Here is a 21,604-nt window from a genome sequence, read left to right on the forward strand (position 1 = left end):
GGGACTCCCATGAGATTAGACCCAGCCTCACAGGGAGAAGCCCGGTGTGCAGGCTCGGGGCAGGCGGCTCTCACTCACACTCACACTCACTGCTGCTGGGTAAATGACCCCGTGAGTCAAGGGAAGGAACAAGACGCTGCACGGTCCGGACACCATGGAGACCCCCGGGGGTCTGGCGCTGGGGCTATGGCTGCTGCTGCTGAGCGGACACACATGGGCACAGAGGGGGGTGCTGGAAGGAGCCCCCCTGACTTATGGACCTTTGGAAGAGGAGATCCTGGTGGCCAACCATGGGGTCAGGGTGCCCTTCGGGAGATCTGTCTACCTGGACCCTGTCCTGGACCTGGTGATCCAAGTGCAGCCTGGAGACAAGTGTCACATCAGTGTCCTCCGCAATGACCCTCTGTCCCAGGGACCCGGCCAGCTGTCTCCTAACAGGTTCCCATGTGAGTTCGGAGCCCGGGAGGTGAAGTACTCTCACCTGGGAGCCCGCAGTCCCTCCAGGGACAGAGTCAAGCTGCAGCTCCGATATGATACCCAGAGCAGCACCGTGATCATCCCCTTCATGATAGAGGTGGAGGTGCTGTTCACCCAGCTGGAGGTGGTGACCAGGAACATGCCCCTGACAGTGGACAAGCTGCTGGCCACCAGTAACCCCATAGACAAGAAGACCCTGGAGTTCACCTATGACAGGACTTTTGAAGTGTGCAGGATCACCCCACTGCTGGACCTCGGTGGACTGCCCAGGTATGGAAGGGTGCTGGGTAGTGCTGGGCATATGGTGGACTGTGGGGAGTTTTTGCAACAAGGGGTGCGCTACCAACACACTGCTGCCACCCAGTCACCCAACAAGGACTATATCCCCATGTTGGTGGAATTACATGATAAAGTTGGGAATTTACTCAAGCAGGAACATTTTCAAATCCTGGTTAGAATCAAAGAAGGTTTGGAGAATACCCAGCCGAAGCCTAGCTTCATAGCAATGATGATGATGGAGGTGGATCAGTTTGTCATGACAGCCATCACACCTGACATGTTGGCTGCCGAGGACTTGGAATCTGACCCGGGGGAGCTTATATTTAATATCACTTCTTCCTTTGGTCCTGGACAGGGACAAATTGTAAGCACGGATGACCGCAACTTGCCCATCACCTCTTTCTATCAGAGGGATTTGCAGGAACTTCGGATTGCTTACAAACCCCCTCCAGAGGACTCTGATGTGGAGCGCATTTTTGAAGTGGAACTGGAGGTGGTGGACACTGAGGGTGCGGTGTCTGAGCCTTTCTCCTTCATGATTGTTGTGAAGCCGATGAATACACTTGCCCCTGTGGTGACACGTAACACTGGGCAACTTCTGTTTGAAGGGCAGTCACGTCCCCTCTCAAGTGCCCAGAATTTACAGATCAGCGATGAGGACAATTTACATAATGTTAAAGTGACTGTATTAGATGGGCTAAGACATGGGCAGCTGTACCTGCTGGGTTCACCTGAGACCTCCAAATTTTTTACAGCTTCTGATCTGGACCAAGGTAGAGTCATTTATCAACATGATGGTAGTGATACATACAGTGACAACATAATCTTCCGAATGACAGATGGACAGCACGAAGTTGAGTTCCTCTTCCCAATAACAGTGGTGCCAACTGATGATGAGCCTCCTATAGTCAATGCCAACACCGGACTGATGATCTCTGAGAAAGAAGTATCCCCCTTGACGCCAGTTGTGTTAAGTGCAACAGATATCGACTCAGAAGACTCTACTATACGCTTTATTTTGGAATTACCTTATTCAACACTTGGCCAAATGGTACTGCGCCAATCTGAGATACCTCAAGACCCCTCTGAGTGGAAGTTAATACCCGAACTAAATCTTTATGAAAAGGAAGTAAAGGAATGGACTCAACAAGATATATTAGATGGCAAATTATATTACAAACATATTGGACCACACAGCACCATCCCAGTCATGGACCAGCTGGTCTTCAGAGTCCAAGATGACAATGATCCTCCTAACCAGTCAGGAGAACACACATTCATAGTAAAAATTAATCCTATCGATGACTTGCCTCCAGAATTATACACTGGTACCACCCTTAGGATGGTGGTACAGGAATACCATCTAACCCACTTTAGAAGAAAATTTCTTCGATATACTGACTTGGATTCTGATGACCGTGACCTTAAATATACAGTGACTATTCCCCCGACTGACACCGATGAAAACAACCCAGTTATGATGGGATTCATAGTTCTTACTGAAAACCCAGACCAGGTTGTTACAGAGTTTACTCAAGCCCAGATAAACCATCATAAAATTGCCTACAAACCACCCGACTTGGAGCTTGGCATTACTCCACGTGTAGTGCAGTTCCACTATACTGTAGAGGATATGTCTGGGAATGTGGCTGAAGGAGATTTTACAATTTTTCTAGAGCCTGTGGACAACAAACCTCCAAGTATTATTAATACAGGATTTACTGTGTTTGAAAGAGGAAGTCACATTATCACTCCAGCAGAACTTGATGCCACCGATGCAGATACTGGCAACGATAAAATTACATTCACCCTCACTCAGTCTCCAAGGCATGGTCAAGTGCTGTATGCCAATAATGTGATGGATGTCGGTGAAGCCTTTGTATTGGATGACATTCGGAGTGGAAGGATAAGCTACATGCACAGTGGTGAGGAGTCTTCTACTGACTCTTGCACTCTTGATGTTAGTGACGGCGTCCATGTAGTTACAATCATCATCAAAATCAATGTGCGACTAGTCGATGATGAAGTGCCTAGACTCATGCTACCTTCTGGAACCATCGGATCCTACTTAGATGTTCTAGAAGGCAGCTCTGCTGAAATCACCTCCAATGTTATTCAGGGCACTGATGCAGATACAGATGACCTCATGCTAACCTTCATTGTAGAAGACCCACCACTTCTCGGAGAAATCCTGGTCAATGGCATCCCAGCTGAAAGGTTTTCTCAAAGGGACATTATTGATGGTGCTGTTATTTATTCTCACACTTCTGGAGAAATTGGTTTAAAGAAAAAAGAAGACTCATTCAATTTAACATTATCAGATATGTCTGAAGAATGGACCGTTGGGGGTAATAGAGTTAATGGAGTTCGTGTTCATGTGACCATTCTTCCCTTGGATAACCAGCCCCCTATTGTTTCAGTGGGGGACCAATTTGCCGTTATTGAAGGAGAGAAAAATGTGATAACACCCTCCCATCTAAAAGCTACAGATGGGGACACCCCAAATGATGACATCCTTTGTACTATCGTTGTGCAGCCTACATCTGGATATCTTGAAAACATTTCACCGGCACCAGGCTCTGAAAAATCTAGAGCTGGCACATCCATCAGTGCATTTACATTGAAGGATATTAGATTGGGACACATTTATTATGTTCAGAGCATCCACAAAGGTGTAGAACCTATAGAAGATAGACTTACTTTCCACTGTTCTGATGGCATAAACTTTTCCCAAAAGCATTTCTTCCCGATTGTGATTATACCAGCCAATGATGAAAAGCCAGAGATCTTCATGAGAGAGTTTGTGGTCATGGAGGGAATGAGTCTGGTCATTGATATTCCAATACTGAATGGGGCAGATGCAGACATCCCAGCAGATGACCTCATCTTTTTCATCACAAAGCCACCAAAACATGGACATATTGTAAACCAGCTAACTAATGGCACCATGATAGTGAACAGCTTCAGCCTGGATGACATCAAGGAAAGCTCCACCATCCTATATGAGCACGATGATTCCGAGACCAAAGAAGACAGCTTTGAGATAAAACTTTCTGATGGAAAACATTCAGTAGTCAAAACTGTTCTGATCATGATAATACCTGTGGATGATGAGACTCCCAGAATGACCATAAATGATGGACTGGAGATTGAAATTGAAGAAATCAAACTCATTACCAATAAAGTACTAAAAGCAACAGATTTGGACTCAGATGATAAGTCTCTGACCTATATAATACGCTATGGGCCTGGTCAAGGCCTCTTACAAAGACGAAGACCAAATGGTGGCCTTGAAAACATTACAATAGGCATGAACTTCACTCAGGACGAGGTGGACAAGGACCTAATACAGTACCATCACTTTGGCCAAGAAGGAATTCGTGATCTGTTTAAATTTGATGTTACAGATGGCATAAATCCCCTCATTGACAGATATTTTTATGTCACGGTTGGAGGCATTGATATGGTATTTCCAGATGTGATAAGCAAAGGGGTATCTCTAAAGGAAGGCGGGAAAGTGACCCTTACTACTGACTTGCTCAGCACCAGCGATCTCAACAGCCCTGACGAACACTTAATTTTCACTATCACAAGGGCTCCTGTACGTGGGCATTTGGAGTGCACAGATTTGCCAGGGGTCCCCATCACATCATTCACCCAGTTGCAGTTAGCTGGGAACAAGGTCTATTACACACATACATCGGACGATGAAGTAAAGATGGACAGCTTTGAATTTGAGGTCACCGATGGATATAACCCAGTTTTCCGCACATTCAGAATATCCATAACCGATGTTGATAATAAGAAGCCAGTTCTCACCATCCATGAACTGGCGGTGAGAGAGAGTGAGAATAAATTGATCACCCCCTTTGAACTGACAGTGGAGGACAGGGATACCCGAGATAAAAGGCTTAAATTTGTCATCACACAGGTGCCGGTACATGGAAAGATCCTGTATAACAATACTAAAGCAGTGACCTCCTTCACAAAGCAAGATCTCAATGACAACCTTATCAGTTATAAACATGATGGTACCGAGTCCACCGAGGACAGCTTCTCCTTCACTGTGACTGATGGCACCCACACTGACTTTTATGTCTTTCCTGACACTGTCTATGAGACTCGCCAGCCACAGATGATGAAGATACGGATTATAGCTGTGGATAATGGGGTTCCACAGATTGTAGTAAATAAAGGTGCCCCGACTCTCCGTGTCATGAGCACTGGTCATCTGGGATTCTTGATCACCAACAAGTTCCTTAAAGCAGAAGACAGGGACAGTGCCCACATCTCTCTCCGCATCCGAATTACTCAAGGTCCCAGTCATGGATTCCTTATCAACCTGGACAAGGGGAACCACAGCATCAACCACTTCACACAAGGTAATGCATCTTACTACCATTTGGCTCAATTTATATTCTTAGCTTAAAGAGGTATTCCAGGAACAAACTTTATTTTATATCAACTGGCTCCAGAAAGTTAAATAGATTTGTAAATTACATCTATTAAAAAATCTTAACCCTTCCAATAATTATCAGCTGCTGAAGTTGAGTTGTTCTTTTCTGTCTGGCAACAGTGCTCTCTGCTGACACCTCTGCTTGTTTCGGGAACTGCACAGAGTAGAAGAGGTTTGCTCTGGGGATTTGCTTCTACTTTGGACAGTTCCCGAGACAAGTGTCATCAGAGAGCTCTTAGACAGAAAAGAACAGCATAACTTCAGCAGCTCATGAGTACTGAAAGGATTAAGATTTTTTAATTGAAGAAATTTACAAATCTGTTTAACTTTCTGGAGCCAGTTGATATATAAAAAAAAGTTTTTTCCTGGATAACATCTTTAATAATGAAAATTTCTTATGTTTTACCTTGAATAGTTTGTGTCTATATAGCATGTAAAACTACATTTTTTTGTTTACTGAGTTATGCAACCGATAATTTATTTGCTTTTATATACTATGGAAGCTTTCTCTTAAAAGGTACCTAAGTTTTCAAAAAACTTTAGACCCAGACAGATCAGTAAACAGATCATAACTTTTAAAATGTCCCTATAACATGTCAAAAAGTTTTTTTTAATAAAACTTAGTGTTCCTTTAACCCCTTAACGACCACAGATGTAAATGTACGTCCAGGCACCAGGACGTACATTTACGTCCTGTGTATGACCGCGAGCATCGGAGCGGTGCTCGCGTCATACACCACAGGTTCCGGTTGCTATCAGCAGCTGGGGACCAGCCGGTAATGGCCGACATCCGCGATCGCCATTTTCCGCCATTAACCCCTCACATGCCATGATCAGTACAGATCACGGCATCTGCGGCAATGCGCAAGTTAACATGGATGATCAGATCGCCCGCAGCGCTGCTGCGGAGATCAGATCATCTGTAATGGCGGACGGAGGTCTCTTCAGCTGCCTCCGTCCATCTCCTGGCATCTCCTGCTCTGGTCTGAGATCGAGCAGACCAGAGGAGGAGATAGCCGATAATACTGATCAGTGCTATGCCCTATGCATAGCACTGAACAGTATTAGCAATCAAATGATTGCTATAGATAGTCCCCTATGGAGACATAAAAAGTGTAAAAAAAAATTGAAAAATGTAAAAATAAAAAGTAAAAAATAAGTGAAAAATCCCCTCACCCAATTAAAATTTAAATTGTCAGTTTTTCCCCCAAAAAACGTCCATTTTTTTTTAATAAACATATTTGGTATCGCCGCGTGCGTAAATGTCTTAACTATCAAAATATAATGTTAATGATCCCGTACGGTAAACGGCCTAAACGTAAAAAAAATTAAAAAGTCAAAAAATGCAGCTTTTTTGTCCCATTTTATTCCAAAAAATTTATAAAAATGATCTAAAAGTTTTATATAGGCAAATGTGGTATCAAAAAAAATACAGCGCAAAAAATGAGCCCCCATACCACCCTATATATGGAAAAATGAAAAAGTTATAGGTGGTCAAAATAAGGCGATTTTAGATTACTGATTTTGTACAAAAAGTTTAAGATTTTTTTTAAGCGGTACAAAAATATAAAAGCATCTAGTCATGGGTATCATTTTAATCGTATTGACCCACAGAATAAAGAACATGTCATTTCTACCGTAAAGTGTACAGTGTGAAAACAAAACCCTCCAAAATGTGCAAAATTGGGGTTTTCATTTAAATTACCTCCCTAAAAATTTTTTTGGGGGGGTTTGCTGTAGGTGTTATGGTAAAATGAGAGGTTTCATTACAAAGTACAATTGGTCACGCAAAAAACAAGCCCTTATAAGGGGCTGTAGATGGAAATATGTATGTATTTTAGAATGCGAGGAGGAAAAACGAAAACGCAAAAATAAAATTGGCCTGGTACTTAAGGTTAAAAGGGGCTTGGTCCTTAAGGGGTTAAAGGAGTAGTGCGGCGGATAGGGGATAAGGGATAAGTTACGGATTGCAGGGGGATAGGGGATAAGTTACAGATTGCGGGGGATCCGACCGCTAGTACCCCCACGATCTCCTAAACGGGGACCCCGGCATTCTGCCGGAAGCAGCCGTTCCGACCCCTGCAGAAAGCTGCGGCCGACACACCCCCTTTATGTATCTCTATGGGATACATTAAGGGGGCGTGCCGACCGGCACTCCGTGCGTGGGTCTGCACGCCCCCTTCCAGCAACCTGCCGGGGCCCCGTTTAAGAGATGGCGGGGGGTCCCAACACTCGGACCCCCCCCCCCCCCAATCTATATCTTATTTTTATCTATATCTTTTATTTTTCACTACAGAACTCCCTAAAAACCCCTTTCGAGTGATATGTGTCACCTAAACTTTTTACTGATTAGAGGCAGATACTGAAACTTGCTCTTTTTTTATATTCAGTTTTCATTATTTAATTGCCATGTTTTTAAATACTTTCGATGTAAATTTTTAAGATAGGGTCACACACGCATTGTATACACAGCATATTTCACGCTGTGCAAAATCTGCTGTGCAGCGGGAAATACGCTGAATATTTTTCTGTAAGCTAACACACAGGACTACGTGGCGGAGGTTTGGAGGCCGGCCTGCGCATCACAGTTACAGGACTGCTGCTAAGTAGCCCAGTGTGTCAGCTAACAGCCCAGCGTGGCAGCGTATTTCCATTTGTGCAGTTGATTTTGCGCAGAATAATATACGCTGTGTATACGCTGTGTATACGTTGTATGTAACTCTTATGGGGGCAGCCATCTTGCATGAGCAGTTTTTAACAGTCTTTAGAGATCTACTTTACAACAGAAGCCATGGACAACTATAAACAGGACCTGTGCAATTGAAATAAACTGAAAACATAACTGAGCATGCTCTGCAACTTTGCAAAGGTCATTCCACAGGGAGGGTAGGCTAAGCCACTATCGTCTTCTCTATCTACTAGTGTCACCTTTTAGTGTAATTCTATACAGATCACTTTCCAGCAGCCTCCTCCTTATCATCACATGCTGAACAGTGCATTTGTTTAGAGCTGCTGCAAAACTACAACTCCCAGCATGCTAGGAATTGTTTTGCTATAGCTGAAGGCACACTGGTCTAAAGGTTAGAAGAGGGTGTCCAGAATTAGAAAAACATGGATGATTTCTACTAGAAACAGGGCAACATCGGTTCCCAGAGTGTGTGCGGTATTGCAATACCAGATGTAACCCCCTGACAGGTTTGGTGCTGTTTGTGGAAGAAAGAAGCAGTTTTTTTGTAATCCACAACAACCCTTTTAAATAGCTTTTCTTCCTCTTAGTCGGGCGTGCTAGAAGTTTTTACAGTAACTGGATGGCCACAGTTTGGGGACGACTGCTCTAAGCCATGAAGATAAGTTATATCAACCCTTGAATTGTCATCTTACATTAAAGGGGTACTCCGGTGGAAAACAATTTATTTCATATCAACTGACTCCAGAAAGTTAAACAGATTTGTAAATTACTTCTATTAAAAAAACGTAATCCTTCCAGTACTTATCAGCTGCTGTATGCTAAAGAGGAAGTTGAGTTGTTCTTTTCTGTCTGACCACAGTGCTCTCTGCTGCCACCTCTGTCCATGTCAGGAACTGTCCAGAGTAGGAGCAAATCCCCATAGCAAACCTATCCTGCTCTGGACAGATCCTGACATGGACAGAGGTGTCAGATTTTTTAATAGAAGTAATTTACAAATCTGGTTAATTTTCTGGCACCAGTTGATTTGAAAAAAAGTTGTTTTTCACTGGAGTATACTGTACATTTAAGCTGATAAAAAAACAGGGTAGGGTCCCACGCGACAGATCTGCAGCGTATTTTTCATGCATTCAGTATCCTGCACATATTTCAGCTGCAGATTTCAATGTAAACGAAATGATTGAACTCGGCTTCAAATCCTGCGCACCAAATATGCACGGGATACTGTACATGTGAATCCACCCAAATAGGGATGATTGTCCAGCTTGTAAAACCAAACCCATCCTCCTATACCCTATTAGGGAATTTTAAGTCAGTAGATTAGGGATGACTGTTCAAGACCCCTATTTCTTGAATAGTGATTACAGAGAGTTTGGCGGTGATATTCTCCAGCTTTAGCCTCTATGGGAGAATAACCCTATAATACAGCCCTGCACAGAGCACAGTACGGTGGGTTCATGTGCACAGAGCACAGTACGGTGGGTTCATGTGCACAGAGCACAGTACGGTGGGTTCATGTGCACAGAGCACAGTACGGTGGGTTCATGTGCACAGAGCACAGTATGGTGGGTTCATGTGCACAGAGCACAGTACGGTGGGTTCATGTGCACAGAGCACAGTACGGTGGGTTCATGTGCATAGATCACAGTATGGTGGATTCATGTGCACAGAGCACAGTATGGTGGGTTCATGTGCATAGATCACAGTATGGTGGGTTCATGTGCACAGAGCACAGTATGGCGGGTTCATGTGCACAGAGCACAGTACGGTGGGTTCATGTGCACAGAGCACAGTATGGTGGGTTCATGTGCATAGATCACAGTATGGTGGATTCATGTGCACAGAGCACAGTATGGTGGATTCATGTGCATAGATCACAGTATGGTGGATTCATGTGCACAGAGCACAGTATGGTGGATTCATGTGCACAGAGCACAGTATGGTGGATTCATGTGCACAGAGCACAGTATGGTGGGTTCATGTGCACAGAGCACAGTATGGTGGATTCATGTACACAGAGCACAGTACGGTGGATTCATGTACACAGAGCACAGTACGGTGGATTCATGTGCACAGAGCACAGTATGGTGGATTCATGTGCACAGAGCACAGTATGGTGGGTTCATGTGCACAGAGCACAGTACGGTGGATTCATGTGTACAGAGCACAGTATGGTGGGTTCATGTGCATAGAGCACAGTATGGTGGATTCATGTGTACAGAGCACAGTATGGTGGGTTCATGTGAATAGAGCACAGTATGGAGGATTCATGTGCATAGAGCACAGTATGGTGGATTCATGTACACAGAGCACAGTACGGTGGATTCATGTACACAGAGCACAGTACGGTGGATTCATGTGCACAGAGCACAGTATGGTGGATTCATGTGCACAGAGCACAGTATGGTGGGTTCATGTGCACAGAGCACAGTACGGTGGATTCATGTGTACAGAGCACAGTATGGTGGGTTCATGTGCATAGAGCACAGTATGGTGGATTCATGTGTGCAGAGCACAGTATGGTGGGTTCATGTGCATAGAGCACAGTATGGAGGATTCATGTGCATAGAGCACAGTATGGTGGATTCATGTGCATAGAGCACAGTATGGTGGATTCATGTGTACAGAGCACAGTATGGTGGGTTCATGTGCATAGAGCACAGTATGGTGGATTCATGTGCATAGAGCACAGTATGGTGGGTTCATGTGCACAGAACACAGTACGGTGGATTCATGTGCACAGAACACAGTACGGTGGGTTCATGTGCATAGAGCACAGTATGGTGGATTCATGTGCACAGAGCACAGTATAGTGGGTTCATGTGCACAGAGCACAGTATGGTGGGTTCATGTGCACAGAGCACAGTACGGTGGATTCATGTGCACAGAGCACAGTATGGTGGATTCATGTGCACAGAGCACAGTACAGTGGATTCATGTGCACAGAGCACAGTATGGTGGGTTCATGTGCATAGAGCACAGTATGGTGGATTCATGTGCACAGAGCACAGTACGGTGGATTCATGTGCACAGAGCACAGTACAGTGGGTTCATGTGCACAGAGCACAGTACGGTGGATTTATGTGCACAGAGCACAGTACGGTGGGTTCTTGTGCACAGAGCACAGTATGGTGGATTCATGTGCACAGAGCACAGTATGGTGGGTTCATGTGCATAGAGCACAGTATGGTGGATTCATGTGCACAGAGCACAGTATGGTGGATTCATGTGCACAGAGCACAGTACGGTGGGTTCATGTGCACAGAGCACAGTACGGTGGATTCATGTGCACAGAGCACAGTACGGTGGGTTCTTGTGCACAGAGCACAGTATGGTGGATTCATGTGCACAGAGCACAGTACGGTGGGTTCATGTGCATAGAGCACAGTATGGTGGGTTCATGTGCACAGAGCACAGTATGGTGGGTTCATGTGCACAAAGCACAGTATGGCGGGTTCATGAGCACAGAGCACAGTACGGTGGATTCATGTGCACAGAGCACAGTATGGTGGATTCATGTGCACAGAGCACAGTACGGTGGATTCATGTGCACAGAGCACAGTATGGTGGATTCATGTGCACAGAGCACAGTACGGTGGATTCATGTGCACAGAGCACAGTACGGTGGATTCATGTGCACAGAGCACAGTACGGTGGATTCATGTGCACAGAGCACAGTACGGTGGATTCATGTGCACAGAGCACAGTACGGTGGATTCATGTGCACAGAGTAGTGCTGGGCAGTATGACCAGAAATGCATATCACAGTATTTTTGTAAGTTATGGCAGTTCCACGGTATTTAACGGTATCCCCCCCCACGCTGGGGAACTAATCACATGTGACCCGTGGGCGCTTCTCCCCCCCTTCCCCCTGTGCCGCGGCGCTGGAAATGATTAATAAAGGACATCTGTTACTGATTAATTTTACATATCCCTGTGCCCAGGCTGCAAAAAAAAATTTTCACTCACCTTCCTACGTTCCCCGTTGCTCCGGTACCGGCCTCACTGTTCTCCGCTGCGATCTTCATGCTGCTTCCTGGGGACGGGAATGTTATAGAGCCGTCAGCGTATCACTGGCCGCAGCGATGTCTCGCCTCAGCCGGTCAGGCTGAGTGCACTGTCATGTAAGGAACTGGCCGGCTTCTTACATGACAGTGCACTCAGCCTGATTGGCCGAGGTGGGACATCGCTGCGGCCAGTGATACGCTGACGGCTCTGTGACGTTCCCATCCCCAGGAAGCTGCATGAAGATCGCAGCGGAGAACAGTGAGGCCGGTACCGGAGCACCGGGAGAACGTAGGAAGGTGACTCAAAGTTTATTTTGTTTATTTTTGCAGCCCGCGGCACAGGAATATGTAATATGATGTCCTTTATTAATCATTTCCAGCGCCGTGGCACGCAACTCATTCATTTAAAGGGCCTGCGGCTCACAGGAGGACGGGGGGAGCAGCGCCCGCGGGGCACATATGATTAGTTCCCCAATGTTGGGATAGCCGCTGCGGCTGATAATTCATTCATTCGAAGGGGGGAGGGGAATTAAAAAAAAAACCTATTCGGTATGAACCAGTATATCGTCCAGCACTAACACAGAGCACAGTATGGTGGATTCATGTGCACAGAGCACGGTATGGTGGGTTCATGTACACAGAGCACAGTATGGTGGATTCATGTGCACAGAGCACAGTATGGTGGGTTCATGTGCACAGAGCACAGTACGGTGGATTCATGTGGATAGAGCACAGTATGGTGGATTCATGTGCACAGAGCACAGTATGGTGGACTCGTGTGCACAGAAGACAGTATGGTGGGTTCATGTGCACAGAGCACAGTATGGTGGGTTCATGTGCACAGAGCACAGTATGGTGGGTTCATGTGCACAGAGCACAGTATGGTGGATTCATGTGCACAGAGCACAGTATAGTGGATTCATGTGCACAGAGCACAGTATGGTGGGTTCATGTGCACAGAGCACAGTATGGTGGGTTCATGTGCACAGAGCACAGTATAGTGGATTCATGTGCACAGAGCACAGTATGGTGGATTCATGTGCACAGAGCACAGTATAGTGGATTAATGTGCACAGAGCACAGTATGGTGGATTCATGTGCACAGAGCACAGTACGGTGGATTCATGTGCATAGAGCACAGTATGGTGAATTCATGTGCACAGAGCACAGTAGGGTGGATTCATGTGCACAGAGCACAGTATGGTGGGTTCATGTGCACAGAGCACAGTATGGTGGGTTCATGTGCACAGAGCACAGTATGGTGGGTTCATGTGCACAGAGCACAGTATGGTGGGTTCATGTGCACAGAGCACAGTATGGTGGATTCATGTACATAGAGCACAGTACGGTGGGTTCATGTGCACAGAGCACAGTATGGTGGATTCATGTGCACAGAGCACAGTACGGTGGATTCATGTGCACAGAGCACAGTATGGTGAATTCATGTGCACAGAGCACAGTATGGTGGATTCATGTACATAGAGCACAGTACGGTGGGTTCATGTGCACAGAGCACAGTATGGTGGGTTCATGTGCATAGAGCACAGTACGGTGGGTTCATGTGCACAGAGCACAGTATGGTGGGTTCATGTGCACAGAGCACAGTATAGTGGGCTCATGCACACAAAGCACAGAATGATGGGCTCATGCACTTAAAGCACAGTATGGTGGACTCGTGCACACAGAAGACAGTATGGTGGTCTCGTGCACACAGAAGACAGTATGGTGGGTTCATGTGCACAGAGCACAGTATGGTGGGTTCATGTGCACAGAGCACAGTATGGTGGGTTCATGTGCACAGAGCACAGTACGGTGGGTTCATGTGCACAGAGCACAGTATGGTGGGTTCATGTGCACAGAGCACAGTATGGTGGGTTCATGTGCACAGAGCACAGTATGGTGGATTCATGTGCACAGAGCACGGTATGGTGGGTTCATGTACACAGAGCACAGTATGGTGGATTCATGTACACAGAGCACAGTATGGTGGATTCATGTGCACAGAGCACAGTACGGTGGGTTCATGTGCATAAAGCACAGTACGGTGGGTTCATGTGCACAGAGCACAGTATAGTGGATTAATGTGCACAGAGCACAGTATGGTGGATTCATGTGCACAGAGCACAGTACGGTGGATTCATGTGCATAGAGCACAGTATGGTGGATTCATGTGCACAGAGCACAGTATGGTGGATTCATGTGCACAGAGCACAGTATGGTGGGTTCATGTGCACAGAGCACAGTATGGTGGGTTCATGTGCACAGAGCACAGTATGGTGGGTTCATGTGCACAGAGCACAGTATGGTGGGTTCATGTGCACAGAGCACAGTATGGTGGATTCATGTACATAGAGCACAGTACGGTGGGTTCATGTGCACAGAGCACAGTATGGTGGATTCATGTGCACAGAGCACAGTACGGTGGATTCATGTGCACAGAGCACAGTATGGTGGATTCATGTACATAGAGCACAGTATGGTGGATTCATGTGCACAGAGCACGGTATGGTGGGTTCATGTACACAGAGCACAGTATGGTGGATTCATGTACACAGAGCACGGTATGGTGGGTTCATGTACACAGAGCACGGTATGGTGGATTCATGTACACAGAGCACAGTATGGTGGATTCATGTGCACAGAGCACAGTACGGTGGGTTCATGTGCATAAAGCACAGTACGGTGGGTTCATGTGCACAGAGCACAGTATAGTGGATTAATGTGCACAGAGCACAGTATGGTGGATTCATGTGCACAGAGCACAGTACGGTGGATTCATGTGCATAGAGCACAGTATGGTGGATTCATGTGCACAGAGCACAGTATGGTGGATTCATGTGCACAGAGCACAGTATGGTGGATTCATGTGCACAGAGCACAGTATGGTGGGTTCATGTGCACAGAGCACAGTATGGTGGGTTCATGTGCACAGAGCACAGTATGGTGGGTTCATGTGCACAGAGCACAGTATGGTGGGTTCATGTGCACAGAGCACAGTATGGTGGATTCATGTACATAGAGCACAGTACGGTGGGTTCATGTGCACAGAGCACAGTATGGTGGATTCATGTGCACAGAGCACAGTACGGTGGATTCATGTGCACAGAGCACAGTATGGTGGATTCATGTGCACAGAGCACAGTATGGTGGATTCATGTACATAGAGCACAGTACGGTGGGTTCATGTGCACAGAGCACAGTATGGTGGGTTCATGTGCATAGAGCACAGTATAGTGGGCTCATGCACACAAAGCACAGAATGATGGGCTCATGCACTTAAAGCACAGTATGGTGGACTCGTGCACACAGAAGACAGTATGGTGGGTTCATGTGCACAGAGCACAGTATGGTGGACTCGTGCACACAGAAGACAGTATGGTGGGTTCATGTGCACAGAGCACAGTATGGTGGACTCGTGCGCACAGAAGACAGTATGGTTGGCTCGTGCACACAGAAGACAGTATGGTGGGTTCATGTGCACAGAACACAGTATGGTGGGTTCATGTGCACAGAGCACAGTATGGTGGGTTCATGTGCATAGAGCACAGTATAGTGGGCTCATGCACACAAAGCACAGAATGATGGGCTCATGCACTTAAAGCACAGTATGGTGGACTCGTGCACACAGAAGACAGTATGGTGGTCTCGTGCACACAGAAGACAGTATGGTGGGCCTAAGGGCACAGAGCACAGTATGGTGGGTTCATGTGCACAGAACACAATATGGTGGTAAGAGCTCATGCACACAAGGGGAAATTTCGAGGTCTATGGGAGTTACATAAAGAGCCGTTTAAGTGGGTGGCCATATTGGTTGTCATCCATCTTTCCTACAAAAAGATATATAATGTAATTTTAAATATCTAAAGACCAAGCTGAGAACTATTAAAAATGATCCCCTATCCACAATAAAGCTGATAACTAGCTGTTAGGTGGGAGTTTGACAGCTTGGACCCCCTACGATCATGAAGTAAAATGTTCCCCAGAATAAACAGAGTGCATCATGCAATCACGGCCAGGGTTCTATTCATTCTCTATAGGGCTTCTATACATTCCTGAGTGTTGAGTTTGGCCCACAGGCCACCCATGTGCAATGCACTCCATTTATTCTCATGAATGGTGGAGGTCCAAGTGTTGGAACCCCATCTGTAGATAGGGGATAACTTTAAAGGGGTTATCCACCATAAGGTGATTTTAGCAGTAATGGACATGCTTAGGAAGGATCTGCGCTTGTCTTGGGCCTAAATGGCTATGTTATGAGATTACCAGAACACTGTGGCTAGCTGTTTGTGAACCAGTATTTCTTGTTTGACTTTTCTTTTTTTTTTTTTTTTACTACAAATCCCATAATTCCATTTTCCTCCCTCCCACACATCAGCCACCCCACCCATTAAAACATAAATGAGCGGCATCCATTCAAAAGACCTCTGGTTTTCAATCAGGGTGCCTACAGCTGTTGCATTAGTTGCAGATTGCTCTCACCACCCATTGAAGCAGACAGGCTCCCTGTCATCAGCTGACTAGTGAGTCAGGTCTCGGCCGCATTGCAACCTGGGAAAAATCTGAGACAACAGTCATTTTGTATGCTGTTAAAATAAATATTGGGGTGAAAATCACAGAAGAATTGTGAGAAAACCGTCACACACAGGTACAGACACTATATTATGAACTACACTAACTTTACAGCCCCTGTAGCATAGTCAAATAAAACAAAATTCCTGGAATACCCCTTTAAATTGTGGGATAGCCCCTTTAAGGACTTTTTTCCACAGGTTGTTTTCAGCCTCTAGAGTTACCATTGTAGATAAGCAGCTGTGCGCGGATTAAAAAACACTTTAAATAGCACAAGTTGCTCAGCAAAAGTCTGCAGCACTGACAGACAGTACTGACCAATGCCAAATGGATCTAGTTCAAAGCCCTGGCTGGCAGGCAGTGCCTCCTGTGATACAGCAGTGTGGTACCACCAGCAGAATAGAAATCAATATTACTAATTGTACCTGGGTATTATGTTCCAGGCAGCCAGCAATAACCCAGAGATCCTGAGAAATCCCATAAAATACTTAACCAGATTGACAAAATGTTGTTTTAGCAGTGGGATGAAGCCGTGTTGCAATCTGCTGCGTGTCATTTATGTAGCTTTTGATCTCCTGCTTTGAAGAATCCTGTAACAAACAATTTTTAACTCCATTATAGCTGGAGCCGTGCCAGAAAGAATAGCGTTTAGGAAGAGCCACAACTTAGGATATGCGTTAGGACCTGCTGGCGTTAGGTGACTCGACTCCCCTGACTCAAGCCTGGACTGGTCTGAGGACCCTGCAGGCGTATGGTGAATCCTGGAAATCTCTGCTAGGAAATAGTGTAACGCTGGTAAATCAGTAGTCATGAAGTCCAGTGCCAGATATGGACATGGTATCGATGTAAGTACGGCAGGAAAGATGTACGTCAATTTCTCCAGGGACTGTAATGATTAAAGAAGAACTCCGGGTTGTTGTTTTCTTGCCCATATCATGCACACTCACCATCACTGCATCTTTGCATTTCATTACTGTAACTTGGTCATGTGATCACTAGCCTGACCGTCAGAAATCACTGTGATTAATGTGTCAGACTCTGTCTCAAACTGGTGGCCTTCCAGATGTTGCAGCCAACGGCTGTCCGGGCATGCTGGGAGTTTACGTTTTGCAACATCTGGAGGGCCACCAGTTTGAGACTCCTGTGTCACAGGAAGTGGTCTGTCCTGGGTCAGCTGACTTTCTGTGAACTACAGCATGATATCATCACCAATCAGCTCTTCTGGCTGCTCACAGACCCCCTCCTCTCCCAGCTTCATCTTTATACTGCTGCTATCTCTATAGGAGGGGATCAGTAAATATAAATACATATATATATATATATATATATATATATATATAATATAACGTCAATCACAAATCATGGGAAAATGGCAAATCTTTATAAAACACCTAAAGTACCTTCTCCTCATTGCAATATTTGAATAAGACAACACATAAAAGATGCACATAATCTGCACTGACACAAACCCACTAATGTGTCTTAGCAGTTTAGGCTTTCGGATGCTGGAGACTAGCCAGGTAATTAGATCACCATGTGACCTTATGAGGGGTCCCTTTCTCTGCAAAACTAGAGGATTTATGGGAAATGTAGGTAGCATTAGGATATAAGCACAAGGCATACACAAGATTCTCTACATTATTCTCTAATAATATGCTGCATTATAAAATGGGAAAAAACCCTGGAGTTCTTCTTTAATTATAACAAAAATAATACAAAACCCCTGTAATGACCTGCTATCAGGAGAGTCACAGTATAGGTAATAACTTAAGTATTTCACATAGAGATACAGATACAGACAGGGGTCAAGTCCTGGAAAAAAAAATTGGGAATGCACCCAAGATTTCCACTCAAGGACAGTCCTGCAGGACTCCTGCTAGTGGGAACAGTGTTTCTGCTGTGGAAAAAGTGCAGGAACTCTGTTACTATGAGTTCCTGCAGGACTTGAGACCTGAGTAGGCTGCATTCACACTACCTTTGTAGCCAGGTCCGGCTTGGAAATTTCAAAACCGGGAGCTCCCGTACCCCAGCATGACCGGCCCAAAACCTATTCACTTTAATGTGCCGACTGGAGTCAGATAGTGACTCCGGTTGGCTCATTTTTGCCCCGTATCCGGTTTTGTGACTGGACCTAAAACCGGTTTTCACATTAAAGTAAATGAGAAGCAGCGCGGGTCCAGCTGGGATACGGGAGCGCTGGCAGCCATAGGCTGCAAACGTAGTGTGAATGCTGCCTTACAGGTAAAGAAACCAGGAATTATCCCCAGTAAATAAAGGCCACAAAGTTAGTTGCATCATTTAAGCAGACATGTGCACAGGAAAACAGCTAGGTATGACGAGTTATTATGATTTAATTTGTCCTGTCCATCATTGAGATTAAAGCATTTTCTGTCTTATGCAAATGATGCCCGGGAGATGTTCCCCAGCACGGTAAAGCCAAAGATTGGGCCAGACTTTGCCTTCTTTATAACCACCCCACCCTGATTGCATCTACCTACCCAATTTGACAGATAAACAGAACATAGGTTGGACTTACCTGGGCTCTTGCAATGCTGTAGAACACCCCTGAGTACTTAAAGGGGTATTCCAGCCTTAGACATCTTAGACATCTATTCCAGCCTTAGACATCCCCTATCCATGCTGCACAGAGATCGCGGGGGTCCCAGATAGATGCAGGTGCCACCTCTAGGACTAGTGCTCATCCAAATATCAAGGGACCTTTGACCTGCTTGCAGCCGCTGGAGGTGGCCAGAAATTCTTAAACAACGTTTCGGTATAAAAAGTCAATCAGTATTTCTCTACAGATATTGCCCCAGTTAGAACTCTGTTTTTAAGGAAACAGCTACACAGAAATGGTGGCCACAACATGAGTCACATGGCCAAACATTGCCATACTGTATTGTAGTGATCGTGCTGTGTTGCAACTTAGGTAAATAAATGGGATTGCATTGTGACCCACAGGTGGTCGCATCCACCACCCAACAATAGCAAGAAATCCATCTCTGGTGTATTTCTTGCACTGTTGGGTCGCAGCCACATGGGTCGAACCTATTTACATACCTTGCAGCACAACACAATCACTGCAGTGTGAAACAGAAATTATTGGCAATTATTGAAACATGTGCTATGTTTAAAATCACTGTGTAACTCTAGCTTAGGGTACGTTCACACGAGCAGATTTTCACAGCGTATTTCACTGCGGATCCGCTGGTGAAGGGCCGCTCTATGCTGGCTTTACATGTGCCTGCTCATAGTGGCAATACGCCGCTACGAGCAGACACACTGCAATGTGTGAGTCACAGTATACTCGCACATAGCGGGAGCTCTCTGCCTAGCTCAGAGCAGGGAGAGTGGCCACGATGTGCATGTACGCCGTGCACATCGCTGCATGTGTCTGCTCGTCGCGGCGTATTGCCGCTACGAGCAGGCACATGTAAAGACAGCATAGAGCGGGCCTTCACCAATGGATCCGCAGCGTAAAATACGCTGTAAATCCGCTGGTGTGAACATACCCTTAGGCTGGGTTCACACATAGTACTTTGGTCAGTGTCTTGATCAGTATTTTTAGCTAACACCATGAGTGGAATCAACAGGCAAAAACTATAATGGAAAGATTTGCAACATTTTCTGTGTATGGGACACACCTCAGGTTTGGGCTAAAAATATACATCAAAATACTATGTGCAACCCCAGCCTTAAAGGTTCACTGAAAAAACTTTTGACAAGTGCTAGGGGTTGGGGTCTGGGTGTTCAGATCCCAGCTGATCGATAGAACAAGCGGAGAGAAGTCTTTGCTAAGCCCATTCTCCCTGCTCTGTGCCACATGACTGAGATGTTCTCATAATGTAAGTCTATGGGACCTTCTCGTGGCGCATGTGATGAGAGCACAGAGAAGCACCACTGAGCCACGCGAGTCTCCCGCTAGTTCTAGTGATCAGTCAGGGTCTGTACCACTCTAACCTGGACCAAACTAAACTTTTGACCAGTCCTAGAGGTTGGGGTTGGGGTGTTCATACCTGAGCTGATCGATAGAACAAACCGAGAGAAGTCCATTCTAAGTGCATTCTCTTCCTGTTCTGTGCCACATAACGGAGGTGGTCTCATAATATAAGTTTATGGGACCATCTCGGGGGCACATGCAAGAGAGTGCTGAGAAACAGCACTGAGCCACATGCTAGTTCTAGTGACCGGTTGGAGTCTGAACCATCCTGACCTCAACTAAACTAAACTTTTGACATGTCCCTAGGACATGACAACATTTTTTGAATACACAAGATATCTGTCCCGGTGCTCAGTTGATCAGCAGGTATCCACTGCTTTAACCATTGAAGATGTGCAGATTTCTCAGGGAGAATCAACAGGTAACTGCATATTTACATGCTGTTCAATAAAATAAATGGGCAAAAATGTAAAATATAGTCACAGCCACTCTTGGTATCAGTAGAGGGCCCTTAGAGCAGGACTTCCTATCTCTGACCCCTATGAATCCTATTCCAGATGGGACAACTCCTCTAAGAAACTGCATTAGCTCAGGAAGAACTTACTAGAAGCCTCATAATGAATTGTAAATTTTTTGACCTGTACCAATAGTCTATTGATCAGATTGCAGTGATCAATACTACAGTGGCATACTACAATAGTAATGATAGTAAAATAGTAGAAGTTTTTATTATTGGAAGCAAATTTTACTGTTTAAGACTAAACCTACTTTCTGTGTATGTAATTGTATTGGTCATTCCTTCGGCCTTACAATTATTATTCACCCACATGACTGTAGAGCTAATGCTTCTTGTCAGTCTAGCTTCATACCCAATATCTACTTTAACCTAAGGCTACTGTATGTACTCATTGATAGGTAGTAGATAGGGTCGACTGCCTGAGATACTATCAGCGTGACCTTTTTCACATAAACCAAATTGTTCTTCTGTCAATCTTCTCATGTAATTACTTTCTGGACTGTGCTCAACTAACTGCAGGAAAGAGGGGTTTCCTCCTTTAAAAAATTGTTAAATGGTTTTCCAAAATGTAAAAAAAAAGTCACCACACCCTGGAATCAGCTTGGAAAAAGAACATACAGTGGGGAAAAAGTTTTTAGTCAGCCACTAATTGAGCAAGTTCTCCCACTTAAAA

The 21,604-nt window shown here is 45.4% G+C and overlaps 1 protein-coding gene across 1 annotated transcript in view; it reads left to right on the forward strand.

Annotated features, from left to right (window-relative positions):
* The first annotated feature begins 94 nt into the window (after positions 1-94).
* FREM2 (FRAS1 related extracellular matrix 2) overlaps positions 95-21,604 on the forward strand; it is a 241,715-nt gene continuing 220,205 nt past the window's right edge. Inside the window, exon 1 of the mRNA XM_056561961.1 lies at positions 95-5,138. Within this exon, the coding sequence (XP_056417936.1) occupies positions 155-5,138 (4,984 nt within the window). The 5' untranslated portion in view covers positions 95-154. The remainder of the gene's footprint in view (positions 5,139-21,604) is intronic.

The sequence above is a fragment of the Hyla sarda genome, chromosome 2 (genome assembly GCF_029499605.1).
Source record: "Hyla sarda isolate aHylSar1 chromosome 2, aHylSar1.hap1, whole genome shotgun sequence".
NCBI lineage: Eukaryota > Metazoa > Chordata > Amphibia > Anura > Hylidae > Hyla > Hyla sarda.